The 21,157-nt window shown below is 34.0% G+C and overlaps 3 protein-coding genes, 1 long non-coding RNA gene and 2 pseudogenes across 5 annotated transcripts; 2 read left to right on the top strand and 4 right to left on the bottom strand.

Annotated features, from left to right (window-relative positions):
- Positions 1 to 2,108: 2,108 nt before the first annotated feature.
- On the bottom strand, positions 2,109 to 3,454 carry LOC104766823 (putative disease resistance protein RPP1; annotated as a pseudogene). The gene is made up of 3 exons (XR_015591084.1): positions 2,932 to 3,454; positions 2,691 to 2,763; positions 2,109 to 2,603 (listed from the first exon to the last, which is right to left on the bottom strand). The product of XR_015591084.1 is annotated as a putative disease resistance protein RPP1 (transcript).
- Positions 3,455 to 3,675: 221 nt separating this feature from the next.
- On the bottom strand, positions 3,676 to 6,306 carry LOC104766824 (26S proteasome regulatory subunit 4 homolog B). Its single transcript, XM_087501964.1, has 6 exons — positions 5,622 to 6,306; positions 5,238 to 5,483; positions 4,706 to 4,875; positions 4,392 to 4,608; positions 4,157 to 4,297; positions 3,676 to 4,031 (listed from the first exon to the last, which is right to left on the bottom strand). Exons 1-6 carry the CDS (start codon positions 6,093 to 6,095, stop codon positions 3,948 to 3,950), a joined length of 1,332 nt encoding a protein of 443 aa, XP_087358090.1. The 5' UTR covers positions 6,096 to 6,306; the 3' UTR covers positions 3,676 to 3,947.
- Positions 6,307 to 6,517: 211 nt separating this feature from the next.
- Positions 6,518 to 7,002, top strand: LOC147921060 (uncharacterized). Its single transcript, XR_015590634.1, has 2 exons — positions 6,518 to 6,628; positions 6,747 to 7,002. It is a non-coding gene; the product is annotated as an uncharacterized LOC147921060 (long non-coding RNA).
- Positions 7,003 to 7,373: 371 nt separating this feature from the next.
- LOC104766825 (uncharacterized) lies at positions 7,374 to 9,667 on the bottom strand (annotated as a pseudogene).
- Positions 9,668 to 14,873: 5,206 nt separating this feature from the next.
- LOC104766826 (protein CONTINUOUS VASCULAR RING 1) lies at positions 14,874 to 17,035 on the top strand. Its single transcript, XM_010490790.3, has 7 exons — positions 14,874 to 15,260; positions 15,689 to 15,741; positions 15,837 to 15,946; positions 16,031 to 16,198; positions 16,299 to 16,396; positions 16,513 to 16,639; positions 16,741 to 17,035. The coding sequence occupies exons 1-7, from the start codon at positions 15,087 to 15,089 to the stop codon at positions 16,830 to 16,832; spliced, it is 822 nt and encodes a 273-aa protein (XP_010489092.1). The 5' UTR covers positions 14,874 to 15,086; the 3' UTR covers positions 16,833 to 17,035.
- A 20-nt stretch (positions 17,036 to 17,055) lies between these two features.
- Positions 17,056 to 20,531, bottom strand: LOC104766827 (protein tesmin/TSO1-like CXC 6). The gene is made up of 7 exons (XM_010490791.2): positions 19,643 to 20,531; positions 19,399 to 19,518; positions 19,102 to 19,279; positions 18,678 to 19,025; positions 18,439 to 18,509; positions 17,896 to 18,356; positions 17,056 to 17,801 (listed from the first exon to the last, which is right to left on the bottom strand). The coding sequence occupies exons 1-7, from the start codon at positions 19,942 to 19,944 to the stop codon at positions 17,509 to 17,511; spliced, it is 1,773 nt and encodes a 590-aa protein (XP_010489093.2). The 5' UTR covers positions 19,945 to 20,531; the 3' UTR covers positions 17,056 to 17,508.
- Between the last annotated feature and the right edge of the window lie 626 nt (positions 20,532 to 21,157).

Below are 21,157 nucleotides of genomic sequence, written 5' to 3'. Positions count from 1 at the left end.
GTTTGTGTTGCTTGTTGTTGCATGTTGTTGTGATTGCTTGCTAGATTAATTTTCTTAGCTCATTATCTTCCGCATGCTATCTCTGATTGTTTGTTTGATTGCTTTGATTGTTTGTTAATTGCTTTGCTGCTTGCATGTCGTATGTTATTGGGATTTGGGGTTGGGGATAATTTCTTTGCAGGAACCCTGAGCTCACTATTACTTATGATAATAATTTGTGTTGCAGGTAACCTAGAGGGAACTAGAGGGCGTGGTGAACGATAGGAACCCGGAGTAGTTTTATTTTGAATCAAACTTTGGCACTAGGCCTTATCCAAAACTCTACAATCTTTTGGTAACTGTTTTGTAATAAACTCTTTTTATTTATCAAAGCATTTGGATTTCTTTTAAACGGGCGAGTGGTACTGATATAGACTTTGTCCGAGTCGGCTCAACGCACGGTGTGTCACAAGGGTTGCAAAGCCTTAAGGATGTGCCGTATGGTCGGGAACCTCACCGATGGACTGGCCAAAGGGTCCTGATACGTTCTTACACCCGGCCGGATCATTGGTGAACATTTCCAAAGTAACGTCCCGGTACCGTTCACGATTCGCCGGGCCATACGGCGGTTCGAGGGCGTTACACCTGTGACTGTGGTATACATTTTTTTTTTTTTGCAATTTTATAGTTTAAAAATAAAGAAAAAAATTTGTTACGAATTTCGAAGTCATTTGGTTTTGGACTTGCCATCCATCCAGCTGAAATGCTCAGTGAGCTGTCTCTAAGGCCGTTCTGGATAGATATACTTGCAAGACTAAATTGATCAGGTTTGACAGGCGGATCCCATATATTAATGTTTCCCATTCCTCCATGATTTTCTTTACAATACTCAGCTATCGCAAACTAAGATAATTAAAAGAAGAAAAAAACAAATATTCTAATAAGTAACATGTTAGGATGTTAGGGTCTCAACTCTGAGAACAAATAGTGTTTCTTACATGACGACCGGTCATATCGAGCAAGTTTTTGTCTTTTGGATACTTGAATCCTAAGGGTTTCAAAAGATGAATTTGTATAAGATCTTCAAGTGTAGTTCTTTTAATAATCACTGTCCCAAGTGGACAACGTATGTTGTCGTCTTGTCGAAATGGCAGAGAACTTGACTTCTGAGAAGTGTTGTTATCTCTTGTCCATTTAGGTATAGATGTATGCTTCAACTACAAGTTATAATCCATTAGGATCGGATAATAAAAGAAAGAATCATAGAATAACTTTATTTGTAGAATAAAACCTGAATAGAATGGTTTTTGAGCAAAGGATGATCAAAGGCTAGCTGCTTTTGAATGTCTATGCAATCCAATATATAACCATGTTTCGTCTGTCAAAATACAAAGCAAATATGAGTTTAGATACTAAAACAAAAGTGAAAGAGCATTATTGAAATATGAGTTTTTTTTCCCACACTATCATAATAACTGAGATAATTCAATTAATTTCTTAATTACGACATAAATTTCCCATAATTAGCTTTTATCACTCATCCTGAATATATATATATATATATGCTTTTAAAACAGAAATCACATCTCCAATATGTTTTGTATCTTTCTACTGGTAGTCTGGTATGGTCTGTGATACAATAATGCTCTTTCACTTCTTTTCCTACACTATCATAATAACTGAGATAATTCAATTAATTTATTAATTGCGACATAAACTTGTTTCCCGACGGAGAATTGCAGAAACTTGTATTAGACTAATTTGGAAAAACTATACCACTAATCTCCACTTGGCTCCTTTTTACAACTGGACTTGCTGCCTCAAAAAGTCAAAATGTCTTGGGTCTTTGCAGGTCACGTTAACCAAACCATCAAAGAACACACAACTATACGACCTAAATCATACTGTATATATCTAACAATATACGGCCTAAACCGTCTAGTATTGTTTGGTTATACAATAAAAAAAGGTTTACACAAATGTGTATGAAATATAATATTCTCAAAGACCATTACACAAAACAAACTAAAACACCAGGTCACGTCTCGGTATAAAAAAATGTGATAAATATGCATATTGTAAGTTTTATTTAAAACTTTAAAATTAAAAAAAAAAAACAGTTAGAAAAATTTGTAAAACCCGAGGAGAAAAAAGTTTATTATCTATATAGACTATAGTATTTTTACACAAGTAAATGATATTATTATCTAAGATCTTTTGATCAACAAAGAGCAAAGTAAACCTAATGCAAACATGATTGGCCAGATAGAGAATTTGATGGGAGAATCATCTCCATGTGTGATGAATGAATAGCTAAGGCAGTGGTAGTGGTTTGGCACAAGGCACAATACAAAGCAATCCAACCATCTCCGGGAAGCTACCAAATCTGTGTGATCTTTGAGTTGGATAGTAAAACCAAGGAATAGGCCAAGTCCACTTCCAAAGAAGTCTCTCAACTCGTCCTTTGTGTAATAAATCTACGAGACAAAGTATACAAGATAACAATGACATTGACATAGCAGCCAACGCATATAAAGGTTTATGTGGAGAAGAGATTTGGTCGACAACAGAGGAAGCTATTTCCAGTATGGGTTGGCAATGACCAGAGACCACTCAGTTATAACCTGATTAAAAACAAAACAGAGAAGTGTTTGTTTGAATCAATTTCGCCAACAAAATTGTTAGTAACCAAACGTAAAGATTTTTAAAACCTTCGCTCTTGCGGCTCTTAGTAATTTGTTCTCGATGTCCCGAGCTATTTGATTCACCAACATCTCCTCATTTCTGAAAAAAGAAGCAGATATCAAAAATACACTATATATATAGTATAACATTAATGCAAACAGATCGAGATATGTAACCAAATGGTTCGTGTTACTGGTCACAACTGGGTTCCAACATGTTCGGAAAAAAAGAAAGAAAACGATCTACTTATATGCAAGTGAGCTATACCTCAAGTGTGCGGTGCTGCCTCCAGGGAGGTTAATAGCTTCTTCAAAACCATCTTTCTATTCTTGTAGCTGTTCGGGTTTATCTCGTCGTTCCTGTCTGATTTTCAATGTCTAGAGGATCAACATGGTAAAGCACGCAGGTATCACAATCTGACCAAACCTCTCTTTACACTTCAAGATGGTTACAACTTCATCTAAGCACCATTTCGAATCCCCAAAGTTTTCCGAGAACACAATCACTGAAACGTATCAAAACCTTCATATCTCTCTTCGTTTGGTAGTTCGTCGTATAAGAAGGTTTTGATACGTTTCCTACGTAGACAACCACTGAGATGGCTTTCGAAGTTGTCACGAGTGTCTTTGCTCCTGAAACTTATGAACACATCGTGTTTCATTTAACGCATCGAGTTCTTTTTTATCTTAAGAGACCAATCTTTCTTCTTCTCTGACCATCTTATAATCACTCTTTGTGACCAACACCATGCTTTTCTTTTTCTAATCCACCTTTGAAACTTTCTTTGCAGTTTCCTACAAAGAATAATATTAATAAAGTACAAAACGCGACTTTACTCTAATTCGCTGTTGCATTTTTTAAACTTTCATCATCATATCTTGGAGGTCCATGTATTTAATATTTGATTTAGGCATCGACCTGTTGACAATAACGACAGCTACTTATGTTGACTTTCCATGTGCCCTGAAAGTCTTCCTACAAACTCTACGAAGTACGATCATTCATGTCATGTTAATACAACCAGATCAGTTTTTATTGGATTGAACTGCAAATTGGACTACATTAGTAACCACAAAGTAAAAACAACGATCTTTTTCCGAATGAACATATGAGGTGGTTCGGAAGATGGCAAACTAATAAATGGCTAATTTGGAAGCAAATTAATAAAGGGCGAACGGTTTTATATGATCGGAAAAAAAAGCTAAGCAGAGAGTGAAAAAGGTAACAAAAGGGAGAGATAGAGCAAACTCAAAGAAGAGACTGAAATAGTTGTTGTGCGTCTTTCACATGTAAAGACCTTCAGGAACACCTTCTTTCTTCTTGAACATTACCTTCTCCTTCGCCTTCTTGAAGTCCACATGCGTCACCTAGAACAATAGACCAAATCAGGTTAACATAAAATTATTACAAAGATATGCATATCAGGTTAACATAAAATTATTACAAAGATATGCATATATGAATCAAGGGGTGAGAATCAGAGAATCTTTACTTTCATTCGGCGCTCTCTAAGAGCAAGCAGACCAGCTTCTGTGCATATCGCCTTAATATCAGCTCCTGAGAACTCGTCTTTCGTCATTACAAACTCTTCTAAGTTCACATCTTCAGCTAAAGTCATCTTTGATGTGTGTATCTAGTAATGTAATCCGTTTAAAAACCAATCAGATCTTTCTACAAAATTCAAAAAAAAAGAAGAAAGGACAGTTCAGGATCAACAATTGTGGTACCTGGAAGATACGCCTCCTTGTTTTGATGTCTGGAAGAGGGAACTCGATTTTCCTGTCGATCCGGCCTGGTCTAAGAAGTGCCGGGTCAAGACTTTCGATTCTGTTTGTCGCGAGAATAACCTTAACATCTCCTCTTGAATCAAACCCATCAAGCTGGTTCAGTAGTTCCAACATGGTTCTTTGGATTTCACGTTCACCACCTGAGTTTGCATCATACCTGTTTCAACAACCATTTTCTATCACAGATTAGATACCATCTCTAGAGCAAATTCCAGAACATTGTTATCAATAGATCATGTTATATTTAGTCATACCGCTTAGTGCCAACGGCATCAATCTCGTCTATGAAAACAATAGAAGGTGACAGGTCATCGGCAACCCTGAAAAGCTCTCTCACAAGCTTGGGACCATCTCCCAAATACTTCTGAATCAGTTCACTACCGACAACACGCAAGAAAGTAGCTGATGTAGAATTCGCCACTGCCTGAAAGAATACCAAGAGATAATACTTGCTCATACCTCACAGTTCCGAAAGTAACAAGCATAAGGAAAATTAAAAAGAGACAACATACTTGCAACATAGACAAAACAGAAAACGAAGATACTAGATCAATCTAATCCAAGTGACTCTGAAAATTTTCCTCCATCTGAACAAGTAGTATGATCTAATATCTCAATTCTATGTGATCAATTTAAAGAAACCAAGCCACTGTCCTGACTAATTTATCTTTCTAGGGACAAATAACTACAGCCTTGCTTAGTGAAGATTGATAAAAGACTGAATTGAGCAGTTAACAACTAGGAAGCTTACTGTAATTGATACACTATATAGGCTAAAAGACGAACCTTAGCAAGCAATGTCTTCCCAGTGCCTGGTTCACCATACAAGATCACACCCTTTGGTGGCCTAATTCCAATATCTTCATACAACTCGGGATGAGTTAAAGGTAGCTCAACAGCTTCCTTAATCTCCTGAATCTGAGCTTCTAAACCTCCAATGTCAGCATATGACTCCAGAGGAGCTTTCTCCACTTTCATCACAGACACCATTGGATCCACTTCATCCTGAAGAATCCCAACAACAGACAGTACCTACCACAAAACAATACAAATGTTCACATAAACGAATTGGTTTAACGTTTCCATAGACAAGCATTGTCAAATCAGCTACTCTTCCGACTAATTCCTAATTCAAATTCCCAAAAAAACGAAGCCCTAACTTCTCAATACCTTGTTATGCATCAAAATTGAGCAGCCAGGTTCGAGCTGATCCTTATCAACGAAAGACAAAATCCCAACGTAATACTCAGGACCAACAGAAGAAGAAACAATGGCATGATTCTCATCAATAAGCTCTTCGAGATTACCAACACTCATAGGTGTACCACGAAGATCATCAACTTTAGATCTATCTTCCTCAGCTTTCTCTTCCTGAGGTTTCAACCTCTCCTGATTCGCCACAAACTCTTCCTCCATAAGCAAATAGTCCTTGATTCGCTCCAGTTTAAGCAATCTAAGCTTACATTTGGTAGAAGGAGTCACCGTCGGCAACCTCGCCGCCGCTTCAGGTCCTTTCTGCCTCCGTTGCTTCCTCCCTACACGAGCAGGTGGTGCGGCTGGCTCGAACTTCTTCTCTTTCTTGTCTCCACCATCTGTTTTCCGATCCCCTTGTCGATTCAATCCGCCGGACGGTCCTTGACCCATCGGAGTTTCTTCTTTCTCTCTGGCTTCGTCTCTCTCCCTCTCTCTGAGGTTTCTTGCTCTCGGAGAAACAAATCTTCAAATCTAAATCGCAGGAGGAGATTATTAAAATGGGCTTATTATTTGGGCCTTTTACGCTGTTAGAAACTTAACGGGCCTATTAGTACCGCAATTTTCTTTATTTTGTTTTTGTGTTATCATCTTCTTCTTCTTCATCTTCTTCACTAATAATTTTCTTTTTGTTATAGATTTCAATTTTGAATCCGCTTCCATCTGTCTTGTTTATACATTAATGTAGGCATTGACTAATAGTATTAAAAAGATAAACCCACACTAATAATGTCACATGACAAATGGCAATATTGATTACAATAATTAGGAAATAGTATAAATTGTTTGGCGGCTCTATATACTTGATTGAACTTGAGGAAACAAATTACACCGAGATATTTGTTGACTGAAGCAAATTAAAATGGTCTCTACACACCGATGCTTGTTTTTCACATTTCTTTGTCTTGCTCTGCTTTTTAATCAAGGTACTTTTTCCTTTTCTTTTCAATATGTCACTAATCAATATTAGTTTTTGTGTTTTTTTTTTTCGGTCAAGGTTCATAAGAATGAATTGTTTTTGAACTCTTCTTTGTTATTTAAAAGGTCTTGCGACAAGAGAGATATTTTCTAGAAAAGACGAGACTTTGTTTGCGATGAAGGCTGGCGATTCAGCCGATCCATGTGGAGAGATAACAAACTGCGACCAAAAATGTGTCGACCAAAATTTCCCTAAAGGAGGATTGTGCTTAGCATCTACTGGTGATGCATCTACATTTCTCTGCCTTTGTAAAATTTAAAATTTATTTAGAACTTTCAACTTTTATAATTATAATAAAACTAAAGTTATAAGAAACTTTCAGATTGGATATAATCTTATTTAATTTCAGAATCGAGAAAAAGACCATGATGAATGCTTAAGATTATCTATTAACATTAATCTTTTTCTTAATATAGACATCGAAATATTTGACTACATCAATCAAGTAATTTGTACCTACTACATCACATTCCTCTCATTGTATAGTTGAATTACTTTGGCATGATTGCTAAAAAGTTATTATGCCGAGTGTTAAGTCGGCATCAAAAGTTTATCACTTGTATTATTTAGAAGTCTGAGAACTTCAGAATTGATTGCAAATCAACATATATATTTGATCAACAAGGATTAAACGACGAAAGAGAGAGAGATTGGAGAATATTAATTTGGAGAGATTGGAGAGAATGCAAAAATAGAGAAAGAAAAAGATTCCAGAAGTTATGAGGAAACGAAGATTAGAGAGATCATGTCTTCGCATAATTACACAAATCACAGAAGGAAACTAAAATATTGAACTTCCTATTATAAAACTCGAAGAAAAGTGATAAAACGATGGTGCTAGCTAGGGTTTAAGCATACAGCGGCTTGTGTATGTTTTATTATCTCAGTCATAAACAGCAAGCTTCTGATACTCCTCACCTTTGATGGCTAACCCCATGACATCTTCAGGATTCACGATCCCACCTTCTTCAAGAAACAGAGTCAGTAGATTCTTGGAAAACCCGCTAACCATAGCCACTCCTTTCTGCTTAGCAGCCACGGGTGTAGCCGACGAGTCCCTCAGGTTCCAAAATATTATTTCCGGAACCTTCTCAAAACCCTTCTCTTTATACTTCCTCTGAACGACCTCATAATCCGTCTCCCACTTCTTCTTGGACCATTGCTTCGATTTTTTCAACCGTTCCTCATATCTACTTTCGTAGTCACTCTCGTCACTCTCATAAGCAGTCTGGTAGTCGCTCCCGGGGTCACTTTCGGAGTCACTCACCTCCCATTCCCAATGGTAGTTTCCTGTCGCATCATCGAACTCCATGTCGCTGAACACAAAGATCCGCTTGATCATCTCATCATCGGTTAGGTTATTCTCGACTGCAACATCTAGAATACGATCAAACACCTTCTGTAAATCCGTGTTCCCTCCCCATTCCATTCGTCTGATAAAGCCAGTCTTTTCTCTCAGACTCGAACCTGTTACTAGATGCAGCTCCGGGTTCTGACTAAAAGTGATAACTTTCCCTTTCCACGGCTCTTCGTTAAGTTCCGAAACCAACAACCCTAGCGCCACACAAACCTCCATAGGTGTACCCGACATGCTTCCAGAGACATCACAAACCGCCAAGGAACTCTTCATCTTCCCTTTCTTGGCAACATCATCAACCATTCTCTCTCACTGAAGCTCTGCTACTTCCGCGCCGACTTCACCATCCTCCAGTTGGCTGATGATCTGATGAGGAAGCAACGCGCCAGCCGCCCGGATTTCACATCCCCCAAAAACTCTGTAAACCTCTCCAAATCATGTTCCGCAAAGTGCGTTCTGTAATTCTGCATAGCCACAGAAGCAACTCTGTTGTACTTCAACAAGTTCCATTCTCTTGCACTCATGGACAACTCAGGCAACTCAAGAGGTTTATGCAACGGCACAAGAACTTCTTTCCTCAGCCTATCTCTAACCCTATACGCATAATGTGCTTCTTCGATTCCTTGATCATACTCATCTCTAGAAAACATCCTTCTAGCAATAGCCTCACATATCAGAGTAGCCTTGTCGTAAGAAGAATCAACCGAAGGACACCACTTGGAAGCTAACCCAATCTTATTCGGCTGATTCGAATTCAAATACTCCAAATCCGATTTCAACAAATCCGCAGTTCGATCAAAGAGTAATCTGTAACTAGCATCAGAGTTATACCTCTGTAGCGCCTTTTTAGCCTTTTCGGCCTCTCTCTGTTTCCGTAAAGCCCTAGCTTTGATCTTATCCACAGGACCACCAATCTCCTCAGCGGTTTCCAGAATCCGATCTTCAAGTTCGCCGGAGACATCAGACCTTTGCTCAATCGTCCCTTTGAATCTCCTCTGAACCCTCTTCCTCCAAACCCGCTTTCTCCCTCTCTCCATCTGTTGATCACCTTCCAAGATCCGGTAGAGAATCTCAGGAAAATCTTTGAAATAACCAAAATCAACAAGAGAAGGGAGATTCAAAGCTAGGGTTTTTGGGTGATTCTTGTAAAGCCAAAGCGCAGCAGTGTAAAACCCTTCTTTATCTGATTTCCCGGTTCCTCTGACACCTCTGAGATTGCAGACGAGCTTCAAAGTAGTCAAAGGATCGTGTGACCACGAAGCCTCCAGCCTTTGGATCAGATCACCGGGACATGTGTCGGGGACGATGTGGAAGAAGAAATCGAGACATGGGCTCCCGGAAGAGAGAAACGTCGGGGAAAAGTTTTCGGTTAGACCCATCGGTGGTTCTTCGAGGTTTAAAGCGGCGGTTTTGGATATCAAAGTTTGGGAATCGGAAACAGAGGTTTCCATTGAATTGACGGTGACTGGGTTGACGGTTTGTAAATCGCCGGCAACGGAAGGTGGGCCAAGAAGAATTGTAGTAGATGAAGCCATTGTAAGAGAGAATTTGTTATTGTGGGCTGCGATGATGGTCTCAAGAGTATATCATCTTAGGGTTTTCTACTCTGACGCTTATTATATAAGGAGATTAGCTTGGGGAGCACGTTAGAGACATATGTATATCTCTTTATACAAGTTATTTATCAATATATTATGAATTTGGACAAATGTAAAAAGAAATTTTGTTTCCTTAACAAACTAGGAAAACTACTAAAAAGTTTCATATACTAATGTACAAATAAAAAATTACTTTCCATTTACCTAAAATTAATTATTAACTATTATTTTCTTTAAATTAAAATTAAAACTAACAAAAAAAAATATAATAAAGTATACACATGCCGACTTGCGTAAGTATTGGTCAATTAGATTTCAGTATTTTAAATAACCAATAGAAATAAAAAGTATAAGCTATAAGTTCCTTAAAGTCTACATAGGATTTTAAACAACTAATAGAAATTTGACATACCACTCATTAATATTTTTTACAATTTGCAGAATTTTCTATATGAAGAATTATTTTTAACAACCTATCATGATTTGACATGTTATTCATTAACATTTTTTAAATTTCCAGAATTTTTTAGAAAAAAGGAAAATTTTTTAAATTTATGAAAATAAAATAACTATGTACAATATCGGGTAGAAAATTTTTAGACAATGGTTCAAAACCAGTATAAATAAGATTAATATGATTCCAACAACGAATGAGCAAGAAAGCTTAATTTATCAGGCGTCCAAGTTTACAAGTTTTTACGGTTTAATCTGGTTTTTTATTTGATCAAATTGAAAGCTTTAAAAGTTTCAAAAAATATTATAATATTTAAAAAATTTTAAAGTTTAAATATTATAAATATTGAAACTTTTAAAAGTTCTTAGCTTTTAAAAAGTTTTTAAATTTTAATAGTTTAAAATATTATAAATATTGAAACTTTTCAAAAGGTTCAAATATTTTATTTTAAAACCTTTTAAAAGTTTAAAATATTATAAATATTGAAACTTCTAAAAGTCTTAGCTTTTAAAAAGTTTCAAAATATTATAAGTTTTAAATTTGAAAAATTTCTTAGCTTTTAAAAGGTTTTTAAAAAATTATAATTTATAAATTTTAAATATTATAAATATTGAAACTTTTAAAAGGTTCAAATATTAAAAATATTTAAATTAGAATGTTTTAAAATATTACAATTACTTAACCTCCATAGAAATTTTAAAATATTAATTCTATACTAATAAAAAGTTGAAGCTATAAACTCTTAAAGGTGTCCATATAGGATTTTAAAAAATTCTTAATTGAATACAATAAATGAAATCCCCCCCATATATGGAAAAATATGGCATTGTTTTTTAAAAAATGCATTTGTTTGTAATCTAATAAAGTAATAAGTAAAAATTTTACCTCATGCCAAACTAAATTTAAATACATATACCCTTTATTATTCATATAAATTTTCATCAAATAATCAAAATCATTCATATAATCACTAGGTTTTGAACCCACACTACGCGTGGGTTTATTTGATATATTTTGATTAAAATTATATATGATTGATGACGGTAATGAAATATTATCTTATAGAAAACTTTAGATTACTATTAAAGAAAAAAATAAATTTCAGATACACATTTTTTAAAATATATATAAATCAGTTGTGTTATAAAATGAAATCTGATAAAAAAAATCATGAATTTAACTCACGTCCAGGCGAGGTGAATCAAATTGGTGACCTCACATATCCTAAACCATTTATTTGACCACCAGAAAAACGAAACAATTTTATAATCATGAATTTATCTCGTTTTTCATATTTAATTGATCGCTACCACCTATGTTTTCGTGTTTTTTATTCAATGTTTTCTTATTTTTCATATTCTTTCTTGTCATTTTCATTGTCAAATTTTATGGTAATTAACATCGTTACTTTTATCGTCCGGTTCTTCGTTATACTCTTCTTCTTCTTCTTCTTCGTCAATTTCTTCACATTTTTCTACTGAAAAACCTTTTTTAAGACTACCACACAACTTGTTAACACATCAAACTCTAAAACCAAAATAATTTAGTTTCTCATAAAATTTGTGCAATTTATGAAGACCAGCATAGTCAAAACATGCACCCAATTATTGATAATTTTATCCATATGCTTATTAGGTTTTAGATCTAGACATATTGAAACTTCTCAAACCAAATTCCATACTTGCAGAGAAAGTAATATGAACACATGTATAATTAAAACAATATTTGTGCTTTTCATCGATCCTTGTTCTTTAAACTCAAATAACATCAAATCAAGATCTTGCGGTATCAATTTTTCTTTCTTAGATTAAAATTATATATGATTGATGACGGTAATGAAATATTATCTTATAGAAAACTTTAGATTACTATTAAGGAAAAAAATAAAATTTCAGATATATAATTTTTAAAAAATATAAAAATCAGTTGTGTTATAAAATCAAATCTGATAAAAAAAATCATGAATTTAACTCGACGTCCAGACGAGACAAATCAGACTGATGACCTCACATATCCTAAACCATTTATTTGACTACCAGAAAAACGAAACAATTTTATAATCATGAATTTAACTCGTTTTTCATATTTAATTGATCGCTACCACCTATGTTTTCGTGTTTTTTATTCAATGTTTTCTTATTCTTCATATTATTTCTTGTCATTTTCATTGTCAAATTTTGTGGTAATTGTTATCGTTACTTTTACTTTATGGTTCTTCGTTATACTCTTTTTCTTCTTCTTCCTCGTCAATTTCTTCACATTTTTCCACTGAAAAACCTTCTTTTTAGACTACCACACAACTTGTTAAACTATCAAACTCCAATAACAAAATCATTTATTTTCTCATAAAATTTGTGAAAATTAATGAAGACCATCATAGTCAAGACATGCACCCAATTATTGATAATTTCATCCATATACTTATTTAGTTTTAGATCCACATGTTTAGAAACTTCTCAAACCAAACATATTTTTTTTAGAGTTAAATCTTGACACTTTAATTTTTTATAGAGTTTAAATAGTTATAATATTTTAAAATTTTATGGAGGTATTTATAATTTTTTTTTCGTCGAAAAGAAATTATATTGATGATGAATATTGATAATCCAAATACAACTGTCTGTGGAGCCAAGTTGGAGGATTAAAACAATCAAAGTAAAAATTACAAGTTGGAGGTATTTATAATATTTTTAAACATTCTATAATAAATATTTAAACCTTTAAAATTTTAAATTTTAAATAAATCAAATAAAACATTTAAATTTGGAAACATGATAAATAAGCAGAAATCAAGAAAACTTGATAAATTTATAGTTTAAAACATATTAGTTTTATTTATAATGGTTCTCAATGATTGTCTAAAATTTTCTAGCCGATGTGGGACGTTGTACATATTTCTTTTATTTCTATAGATTTTATTTATTTTTTTTTTCTAAAAAATCTTAATAATATAGATTACTAATATATTTACAAAAATGTTATTAGTGAAATATCTAATTCTTATTGTTTTTTTTTAAATCCTATATGGATACCTTTAAGAGTTTATAGCTTCAACTTTTTATTAGTATAGAATTAATATTTTAAAATTTCTATGGAGGTTAAGTAATTGTAATATTTTAAAACATTCTAGTTTAAATATTTTTAATATTTGAACCTTTTAAAATTTTCAATATTTATAATATTTTAAATTTTTAAAATTTATAAATTATAATTTTTTAAAAACCTTTTAAAAGCTAAGAAATTTTTAATATTTAAAACTAATAATATTTTGAAACTTTTTAAAAGCTAAGACTTTTAGAAGTTTCAATATTTATAATATTTTAAACCTTTAAAAGGTTTTAAAATAAAATATTTGAACCTTTTGAAAAGTTTCAATATTTATAATATTTTAAACTATTAAAATTTAAAAATTATAATATTTAAAAACTTTTTAAAAGCTAAGTCCTTTTAAAAGTTTCAATATTTATAATATTTAAACTTTTAAAATTTTTAAATATTATAATATTTTTTGAAACTTTTAAAGCTTTCAATTTGATCAAATAAAAAACCAGATTAAACCAAATAAAACTTGTAAACTTGGACGCATGATAAATCAAATTTTCCTGCTTATTCGTTGTTGGAATCATATTAATTTTATTTATATTGGTTCTGAACCACTGTCTAAAAATGTTAATGAGTGATATGTCAAATTTCTATTGGTTGTTTAAAATCTTATGTGGACGCCTTAAAGAGGTTATAGCTTCTACTTTTTATTAGTATAGATTATGTTTTGTTATATTTTTAATTAAAATACATTTGTTGCTTATTGGTTAGTTATTCAAATATAACTAGTAAAATTTACAATACCATTGTTAATAACAATTTTTTTTTTACTTAGTCTTTTTGAACTTTCATTTGTTTCTCTTTACTAAAATAATTTGTTATTATTATTATCATTTTTTAATAGTATGAACTAAGATATATATATATATATATATATTTGATATTATGCACAAATAATTTTAACTTTTAACTCTAACATTTTAAGACAATGTGACTAGAATTAAAATACAATTTTTTGTGATGAAAAATGGTACTACAATTGTATCGTAAGATGAAATATGTGAGGTTCATCAAGTCAATAAAATTCAGTGAAAATATATATGTGAAGAGATAAGAGTTACTAAGCGATGTGATAATTAGCTAAAAAAAATGTTACTCCCTCTGTCTCTCATAGTTTGATGTTTATGAGTTTTTACACATTTTAAGAAAACAATGATTACTGATTTTAACTATATTATTTTCTCTCACTAAAAATATATTACTTAATTTTAGACCAATAACAATTCAAAAATTTAAATGTTTTCAATGATTACTTCTTGAAGTTTACAATTTTATTAATTCAAAATTGTAGAAAATCTATCTTTGAGGGACAAAGAAAATTCTCTAAAACATTAATCTATGTGAGACAGAGGGAATATTACATAGCTCAATTGCTTTTTGTTTTTACTTAAACTAAAATGTTTGTTTTGTGTTTGTGAATAATATAGATTACAATAGACTTATTTTTAATCAAAATCAGCAGAAAATTAAAGATGATGAATCGATGTTATATATTTTTTTACAATTATATGATTTCAATGAAATTTTATGATTTCAATAAAATTAAATATATTTATTCACAAATCACAACTAGTTATTAATCTTTCAGTAATTTTTTTTTTAAAATAATTTGTTTACACTGATCTGAATTTTTTTTTAACAAAAATTAATGTTGTAAACAAGAAAAAGATAAGTAAAAGAAGACAAATACAAAAAAAATAGAAAAATCTAAAAACGACAGAGAGCTTCAAGTTGGAGTTAGCTTTAGCCACTTTTTTTGTTTTTGTTTGTGCTCTAAGAAGAAAGAACAGTCGCCGGCAAAAAAGTCTCAACCTTTTTCCTCTGAGCTGTTCACTGGTCACCGGCATTTATCTCTTCTCCGACTTGATTTCCTTATCGACTGAGTTTCACGGCGATGGGAGACGAGAAGCCGGCGGTTGTGATGGCCAATCGAGAAAGAGATCGAGAGCTTCTGATTCCCGTCGCTGATTCCGGCGACAAAGACGATGGTCCTTCTTCGAAGCCTTCTTCTTCTGCTTCCTCTTCCTCTTCTTCTTCTTCTTCTTCTTCGCATCAATCCAGCCACGAGGTCTAGTTTCATCACCTGATCTAGAGTCTTGTTCTTCGTTTTCTCGTTTCAAGATTCATGCTAAATTAACAGTTGAATTCGATTTATAGTAAGCTCTTAGTTCCTTTCAAGATTTAGTCTTCACAGATTTGGGCGATTCCGTTTCCCCTTAGTTCAGAAATCTTGGAACTTGAATTACCCTAGATTCAGTCTATCACCAGAACACTTCCTGGAACTTGTGTGAACTAGTCAAACACTGATCTTTATTATGCAGAAGCTTGTAAAAATTTGACCTTTCCTGATTGAGTCAAGTATGAATTTGCATTCCTAGTGTCTTTGTTAGGATCTGTCGATTCTTGAGTCTTGTGATGTTTATGGTCATTCATGTTTTCAAGCATGTATAATACACATAGAGCATTGTGGTCTGATGCTTTGGCTATTTTCTGCAGACTTTAAGCTTGTTCATTAGGGGTTGGGCGTCCAAGAAGTTCATGACAGGCTGGTAAGCAAGAGTTGAATTTTTTTGGCATGATCTGTGGTTGTCACATGATCAGAATTTGTTCCGATAGTTTTTGAAATCTCAATTGCTCTTTGCAGTGTTATCCTACTTCCTATTGCAATTACTTTCTATATAACATGGTGGTTTATTCACTTTGTGGATGGATTCTTCTCTCCAATATATGCACAACTTGGAATCAACGTATTTGGTAAGCATTTGAATGGTCCCTCTTTATCGAATCAACTACTTGATATGATCTGCTGCTCACATGAGTTTGATTTTGGTTTTGTAGGTTTCGGTTTTTTGACTTCCATTGCATTCATCTTCTTGGTCGGTGTGTTCATGTCTTCGTGGTTGGGAGCATCGGTTCTGAACTTAGGAGAGTGGTTTATCAAGCGGATGCCATTTGTTCGTCACATCTACAACGCCTCTAAGCAAATCAGCACTGCAATATCTCCTGGTCTCGCTTTGAAAAATCTTATTCTACAATTCGACATTATATAAGTTAATTAAAATTTTCTAATCTCAACTTGCTCATATCTATTTTTTTCTCTGTTCAGATCAAAATACACAAGCTTTCAAGGAAGTTGCAATCATTAGGCATCCCCGAATAGGCGAATATGCATTTGGCTTCATTACATCGACTGTTGTTCTCCAGGTGAGTGAAAATGCTTGGTTCAAGGATTTAGTTATTGTTCTACAGAGATTGTTATGAATTGACTAAATGACTAGATCCTTTCTATACCAAAATGTAATAATGCTCTGTCATTGTAGAACTACCCAACCGAGGAGGAACTTTGCTGTGTATATGTTCCCACAAACCACCTTTACATCGGAGATATACTACTTGTCAACAGTAATGATGTTATCAGGCCGAATCTCTCTGTCCGGGAAGGAATAGGTGAGAATCTAAAGTCCGCCATTGTGTGACTTATTGTCTGTCCTAGATGTGTTGTTTTGTGGAAAGCTACTGACTTATTTACATTCATTCTTCATCTGCAGAGATTGTTGTATCGGGTGGAATGTCAATGCCACAGATTCTATCGACTCTTGATAAACCTTCGGCCTCAATCGACAGAACTACAAGTCTATAGTTTCATGCAGAAGATTTTCTCTTTTTGTTGTGGGTGACGATGAGTGTGTTTGTCTCTGGAGTCTCTTCAGTATTATTGTAATATTTCATTTGTGTTTACTAAAGTGTATAATGTAAGGTAGGTCTCTCTTCTTAGATATGAATCACGCTCCTGAAAATATTATTTTTTCTCGAAAAAGCATTGCGAATTTTCTGTTGTGACAAGATTTGATCGACTTGAAGCCTTAAAATCCAAAATTTGGTTTTATTTTATATATGCTTCAAATCTCAAGCAGAAGTAACATCAGATCTTCTGTATTCCTAAATCATATCAAAATCAGACTAAAGCATGTATGTTCCACAGTAAACAATCACTGTGATTGCCGGTGGTAAATAGCAATGTACACAAATAGTGACAACAATTTGTAATGAAACAGCTCTTATGAATCAAAGAGAAGAATTTGGAAGAAAGAAAAGAAGAAGAATGCATAACACAATAAAATTGTATGAATAGTTATATAATAATAATACTCTCTAAGCACCTGCTAATGCTGAAGCTGCGACTTCTCCTCTGTTTTAGAATATGTAAGAGGAAGAAAAAGGAGTGTTGGTGGCATTACCTCGTAAATCAGGCATGAGGAGGTGGAGGCAGCTGCATTTCTGTAAAGTCATTTTTTCCTAAAGGAGTAAATATTGATTCAGAGGTCTTTCTTCTCAGACAAAGCTGGAGTTTTATGAAGTTGAGTTTGTGCGGATGTAGTTGTTGGTATTGGTGTTGGTGTTGTTGTTGTTGTTGTTGTTGTTGTTGTTGTTGTTGTTGGTGTTAATGTTGTTGTTGGTGTTGGTGTTGTTGTTGTTGTTAGCTGGGAAGGTTGCTTTATGGTTTGAGAAACTCCATTCGCAACTGGTCTTTGTTGAACCACTGGCTGGATTTTGACGGCAGTGTGCGCAGGTGTATCTAGATCCATTCTTGACGAAGAAAAATTTGACTCTGCAACAAACAAACAAAAAAGTAGGTTTTAAAACGTGAATCTTATGTTTGGCCATATACCCCATATTCTTGATGATCAAAGAAATGTCTTTACCTTTTAATTCTCCGCAAGAAATAATCTGGTTAAGGCAGTCACGGAACTTGGTTAACACTACTTTCTCCTGTTCTGCATAAAACTGGTCTTGCCCGCCGTTTGGTAGCTGTGAGGTAGGCTCCACCGAACCATTAGGTGAAGCTGCAACCATTAACATAGTGTCCCGTTCGTCACACATCAATGCCAAAGTGTCCGGAGATAGTGACCTCCCTTTGGAGCCATCTGAACTGGAATCCTCTGGACCAGATTTCTCAGCTTGATTTCCACTCGCAGCTTTCTCAACCTCGTCACCTTTATTATTGCCTTGTCCTTGATCTTGCATAGAAGAGGACACCGACGTTTCTTTCTGATCAGCTAACCGTTTTTCTGTTAGTGCCTTTGCAGCTTCCCCAGCTACAGCAACCAGAACAGAACAGAGTGCTTTCACATTCTTCGGTTGAATTATGTCTGCCAAAAGAGACCTTCAAAAGAAAACATATTTATAAATCAGTTTCTGCAATCCCAGAGAAAATATTTAGCTTTGTCAATACATCAGACTTTCACCTATATACAACTTTAGATGGGCCTCCAGCACGAGAATCAGTTTTCGAAGATGGGGTTCTTCCAGTATTTGCCTGATACCAATAATTATACTATAAGATCTATCATTTCACTAACCAAGGAGGACAGATAAGGAAAGCATATAGAATATTAATCAGACGAAGCAAATAAACTTGAGGTTGTAACTGACTAAACTTACAAACCAGACGAAGCAAATAAACTTGAGGTTGTAAGTGACTTACCTGGCCAAGCCTATGAGTTGGTGAATCTTTGGTTCCTTGGTTGAGGAAAAACTCCTGACCTTTCTTTCTCTTAGGACCTGGAGCAGATGCAAAGCCATAGGAACCGATAGCTCCAGTTATGGCAGCATTTACGTGTTGGAGATAAGCCACGTTGTGGGAATGTTCACCGTGAAAGAGCGATTGTCTATCTTCACTTCCTTCAAAGTTTTTGCAATCCAAACATTTACAGTTCTCAGAGCAAAGAATATTTGCTTGAAAGCACTCACAATACTTCTTAAGACATCCTGATTTCTTGCAGTGACAGCCTTTGTAGTGTTTCCCTAACATCACAGGTTCACCAACCTCCTCCTGCAAATCGAATTAAAAATTTAAAAGTTATCCAACAACCTTAAAGGGCATTAACACAATTAAGTAAACCACATACCCTGCTATCTCGTCCGCCGTGTGGACTGCTAGCAATCTTAGGCTTGAATGCATTTGGATTCCGGTCCAGAACTGATTGAACAGCTTCCCGTCTCGCGGTGTCAAATTCAACGTTGTTGAAACAATTCACACAGTTGCAACCATCACAGTAAGTACCGGATGCAAAGCATTCACAGTACCTGATCAAAAGACAATGCATAGTAGTGTTCAATTCGTATGAAATCTATATATCACTAAGTTACAAAACATAAAATAGGAAAAGAGTTGCTCATCAAGGGTTAGATTGAGAGAGACTTACAGCTTCAAGCAGCGTGAGTGTTTACAGTTACACTGTTTCTTCTTCTGAGGGGTTCCATCTCTAGTTTCCCCCACACCCACAGCCCTTGGTTTCGATTTCGGTGATTCGGGCTTCCTTTCCCTATGCATTATGAAAAATTCAAAAATCCAAATCACAAATCTCTATAAAGATCTACGCTTTGCTTCAATCCCCAAATCTGACTTCTCAAAAAAGTTCAAATTTTTGAATTTAAGAGAAAACTCACGGATGCCTAATGGGGACGTGAAGAAGCCCCTGAGGTTGTGGCGGCGGTGGAATCGGAGTCGCCACCGTCGTCGTCGAAACAGGTCGTGCCTGACTGGTAGTAATAGGCGGCGTAGCCGTCACAGCCGGTGAAGGGATTGATGATGAAGCAGAAGCAGCAGATGTGACAGGAGCTTGATTAGAGTGAAGTGGATGCACCACATGAGTGAAATCGAGCTGCCTCGCCGACTTTATCGACTCTTGTGTAATCACCTCATCCTTTTTTGGCGGGAGTTTGTCTCCTTCTCCTTCACCTTCTCCCATCTCCCAACACAAAACCCAGAAAAATTTCCCCCAACGAAATTAAAAAAAAAAAAAAAAAAAATCCAAAATTTATAAATCACCAATTCCTCAATTTTTGAGAAAACACGAAAATCTCAAGATCTGATTTCACCCTTAATCCCGTTTCTATGTAAAAAAATTCAAAAGACCCAGAAGCCGAATCGTCGTCTACTTTAAAAACTTTTTTTTTTTAAAAAAAACGGGATTTTGAAATTCGAATTTATTGATCTAGACTTAGAGAAAGGTAAATGAAATTAGGGTTTTGAAAGGTTTTAAGAAGACGAAGAAGAGAGATTTGGTAACTCAGCGGAACCAAAAGAAAAAAAAATGCAGAGAAATTGGGGTTTTGAATCTTCTTCTTCTTCTTCGTCTTCGTTTTATAATTTTAACACTCGTCGTCGTCCTCCCTCTCTTATACTTGTTTTTGAAATTTCAATTTTTCTAGATTATATTAGACGGTTAGGTTTGTTTCGCATTTTGATCGTACGGTTAGTATTAGATAAGTTGATCCGACGATTACTATTCATATAAGGTTTGAGGTGTGGTTCTTCCTTCACCGTCCGATCCTCACAAATTATATTAAAAAAAAAAGTAATTATTACGAAATTGTTTTTGAATATTGGCCCTAATCTTTTGTTTATTCAAGAATTGTCGTAATCTTTGGTTTGTAATGTTCTACCCCATAATTTAATTTTTGGGGATTTATAGCAACTGAAATAATGATTTGTAAGTAATCTTTTTAATTAACTTGTATTTCTTATCTCATCTCATACTTTATTAATCTGACAAAAAAGAGAAAAGAAATACATAATTAAGGTTTAATTTTCTTATGACTAATAAAAAAAAATAATGTTTATTTAATTTTAGAGTATAGCTAAAAAAGTTGACTAAATTTGTGTCTAATTATGAGTAGTCAACAAAAAAAATGGGATTTATTTTCTATAGAGTTGATATTTATTTACGTAATTACCAAAAGTTAAAAGATTGTTTTGAATAATTTCTCCCTTAAATAGCTACAGAATCTTAGATAAGTATGTTGATAACTTTTTTGTTATTTAACCCCGCAGACAAAAATAATTGCGATTTAAAAGCCAAAAAAAAAACTGACAATCATATACCTATAACCGTAAAACCTCTATAAATTAATATCTCTAAATTAATAAACACTAGAAATTAATCAATTTTGCTGGTTCCA

The sequence above is a fragment of the Camelina sativa genome, chromosome 19 (assembly GCF_030686135.1).
Source record: "Camelina sativa cultivar CO46 ecotype springtype chromosome 19, ASM3068613v1".
NCBI classification, from domain to species: Eukaryota; Viridiplantae; Streptophyta; class Magnoliopsida; order Brassicales; family Brassicaceae; genus Camelina; species Camelina sativa.
This window is presented reverse-complemented; position numbering and strand designations above follow the sequence as displayed.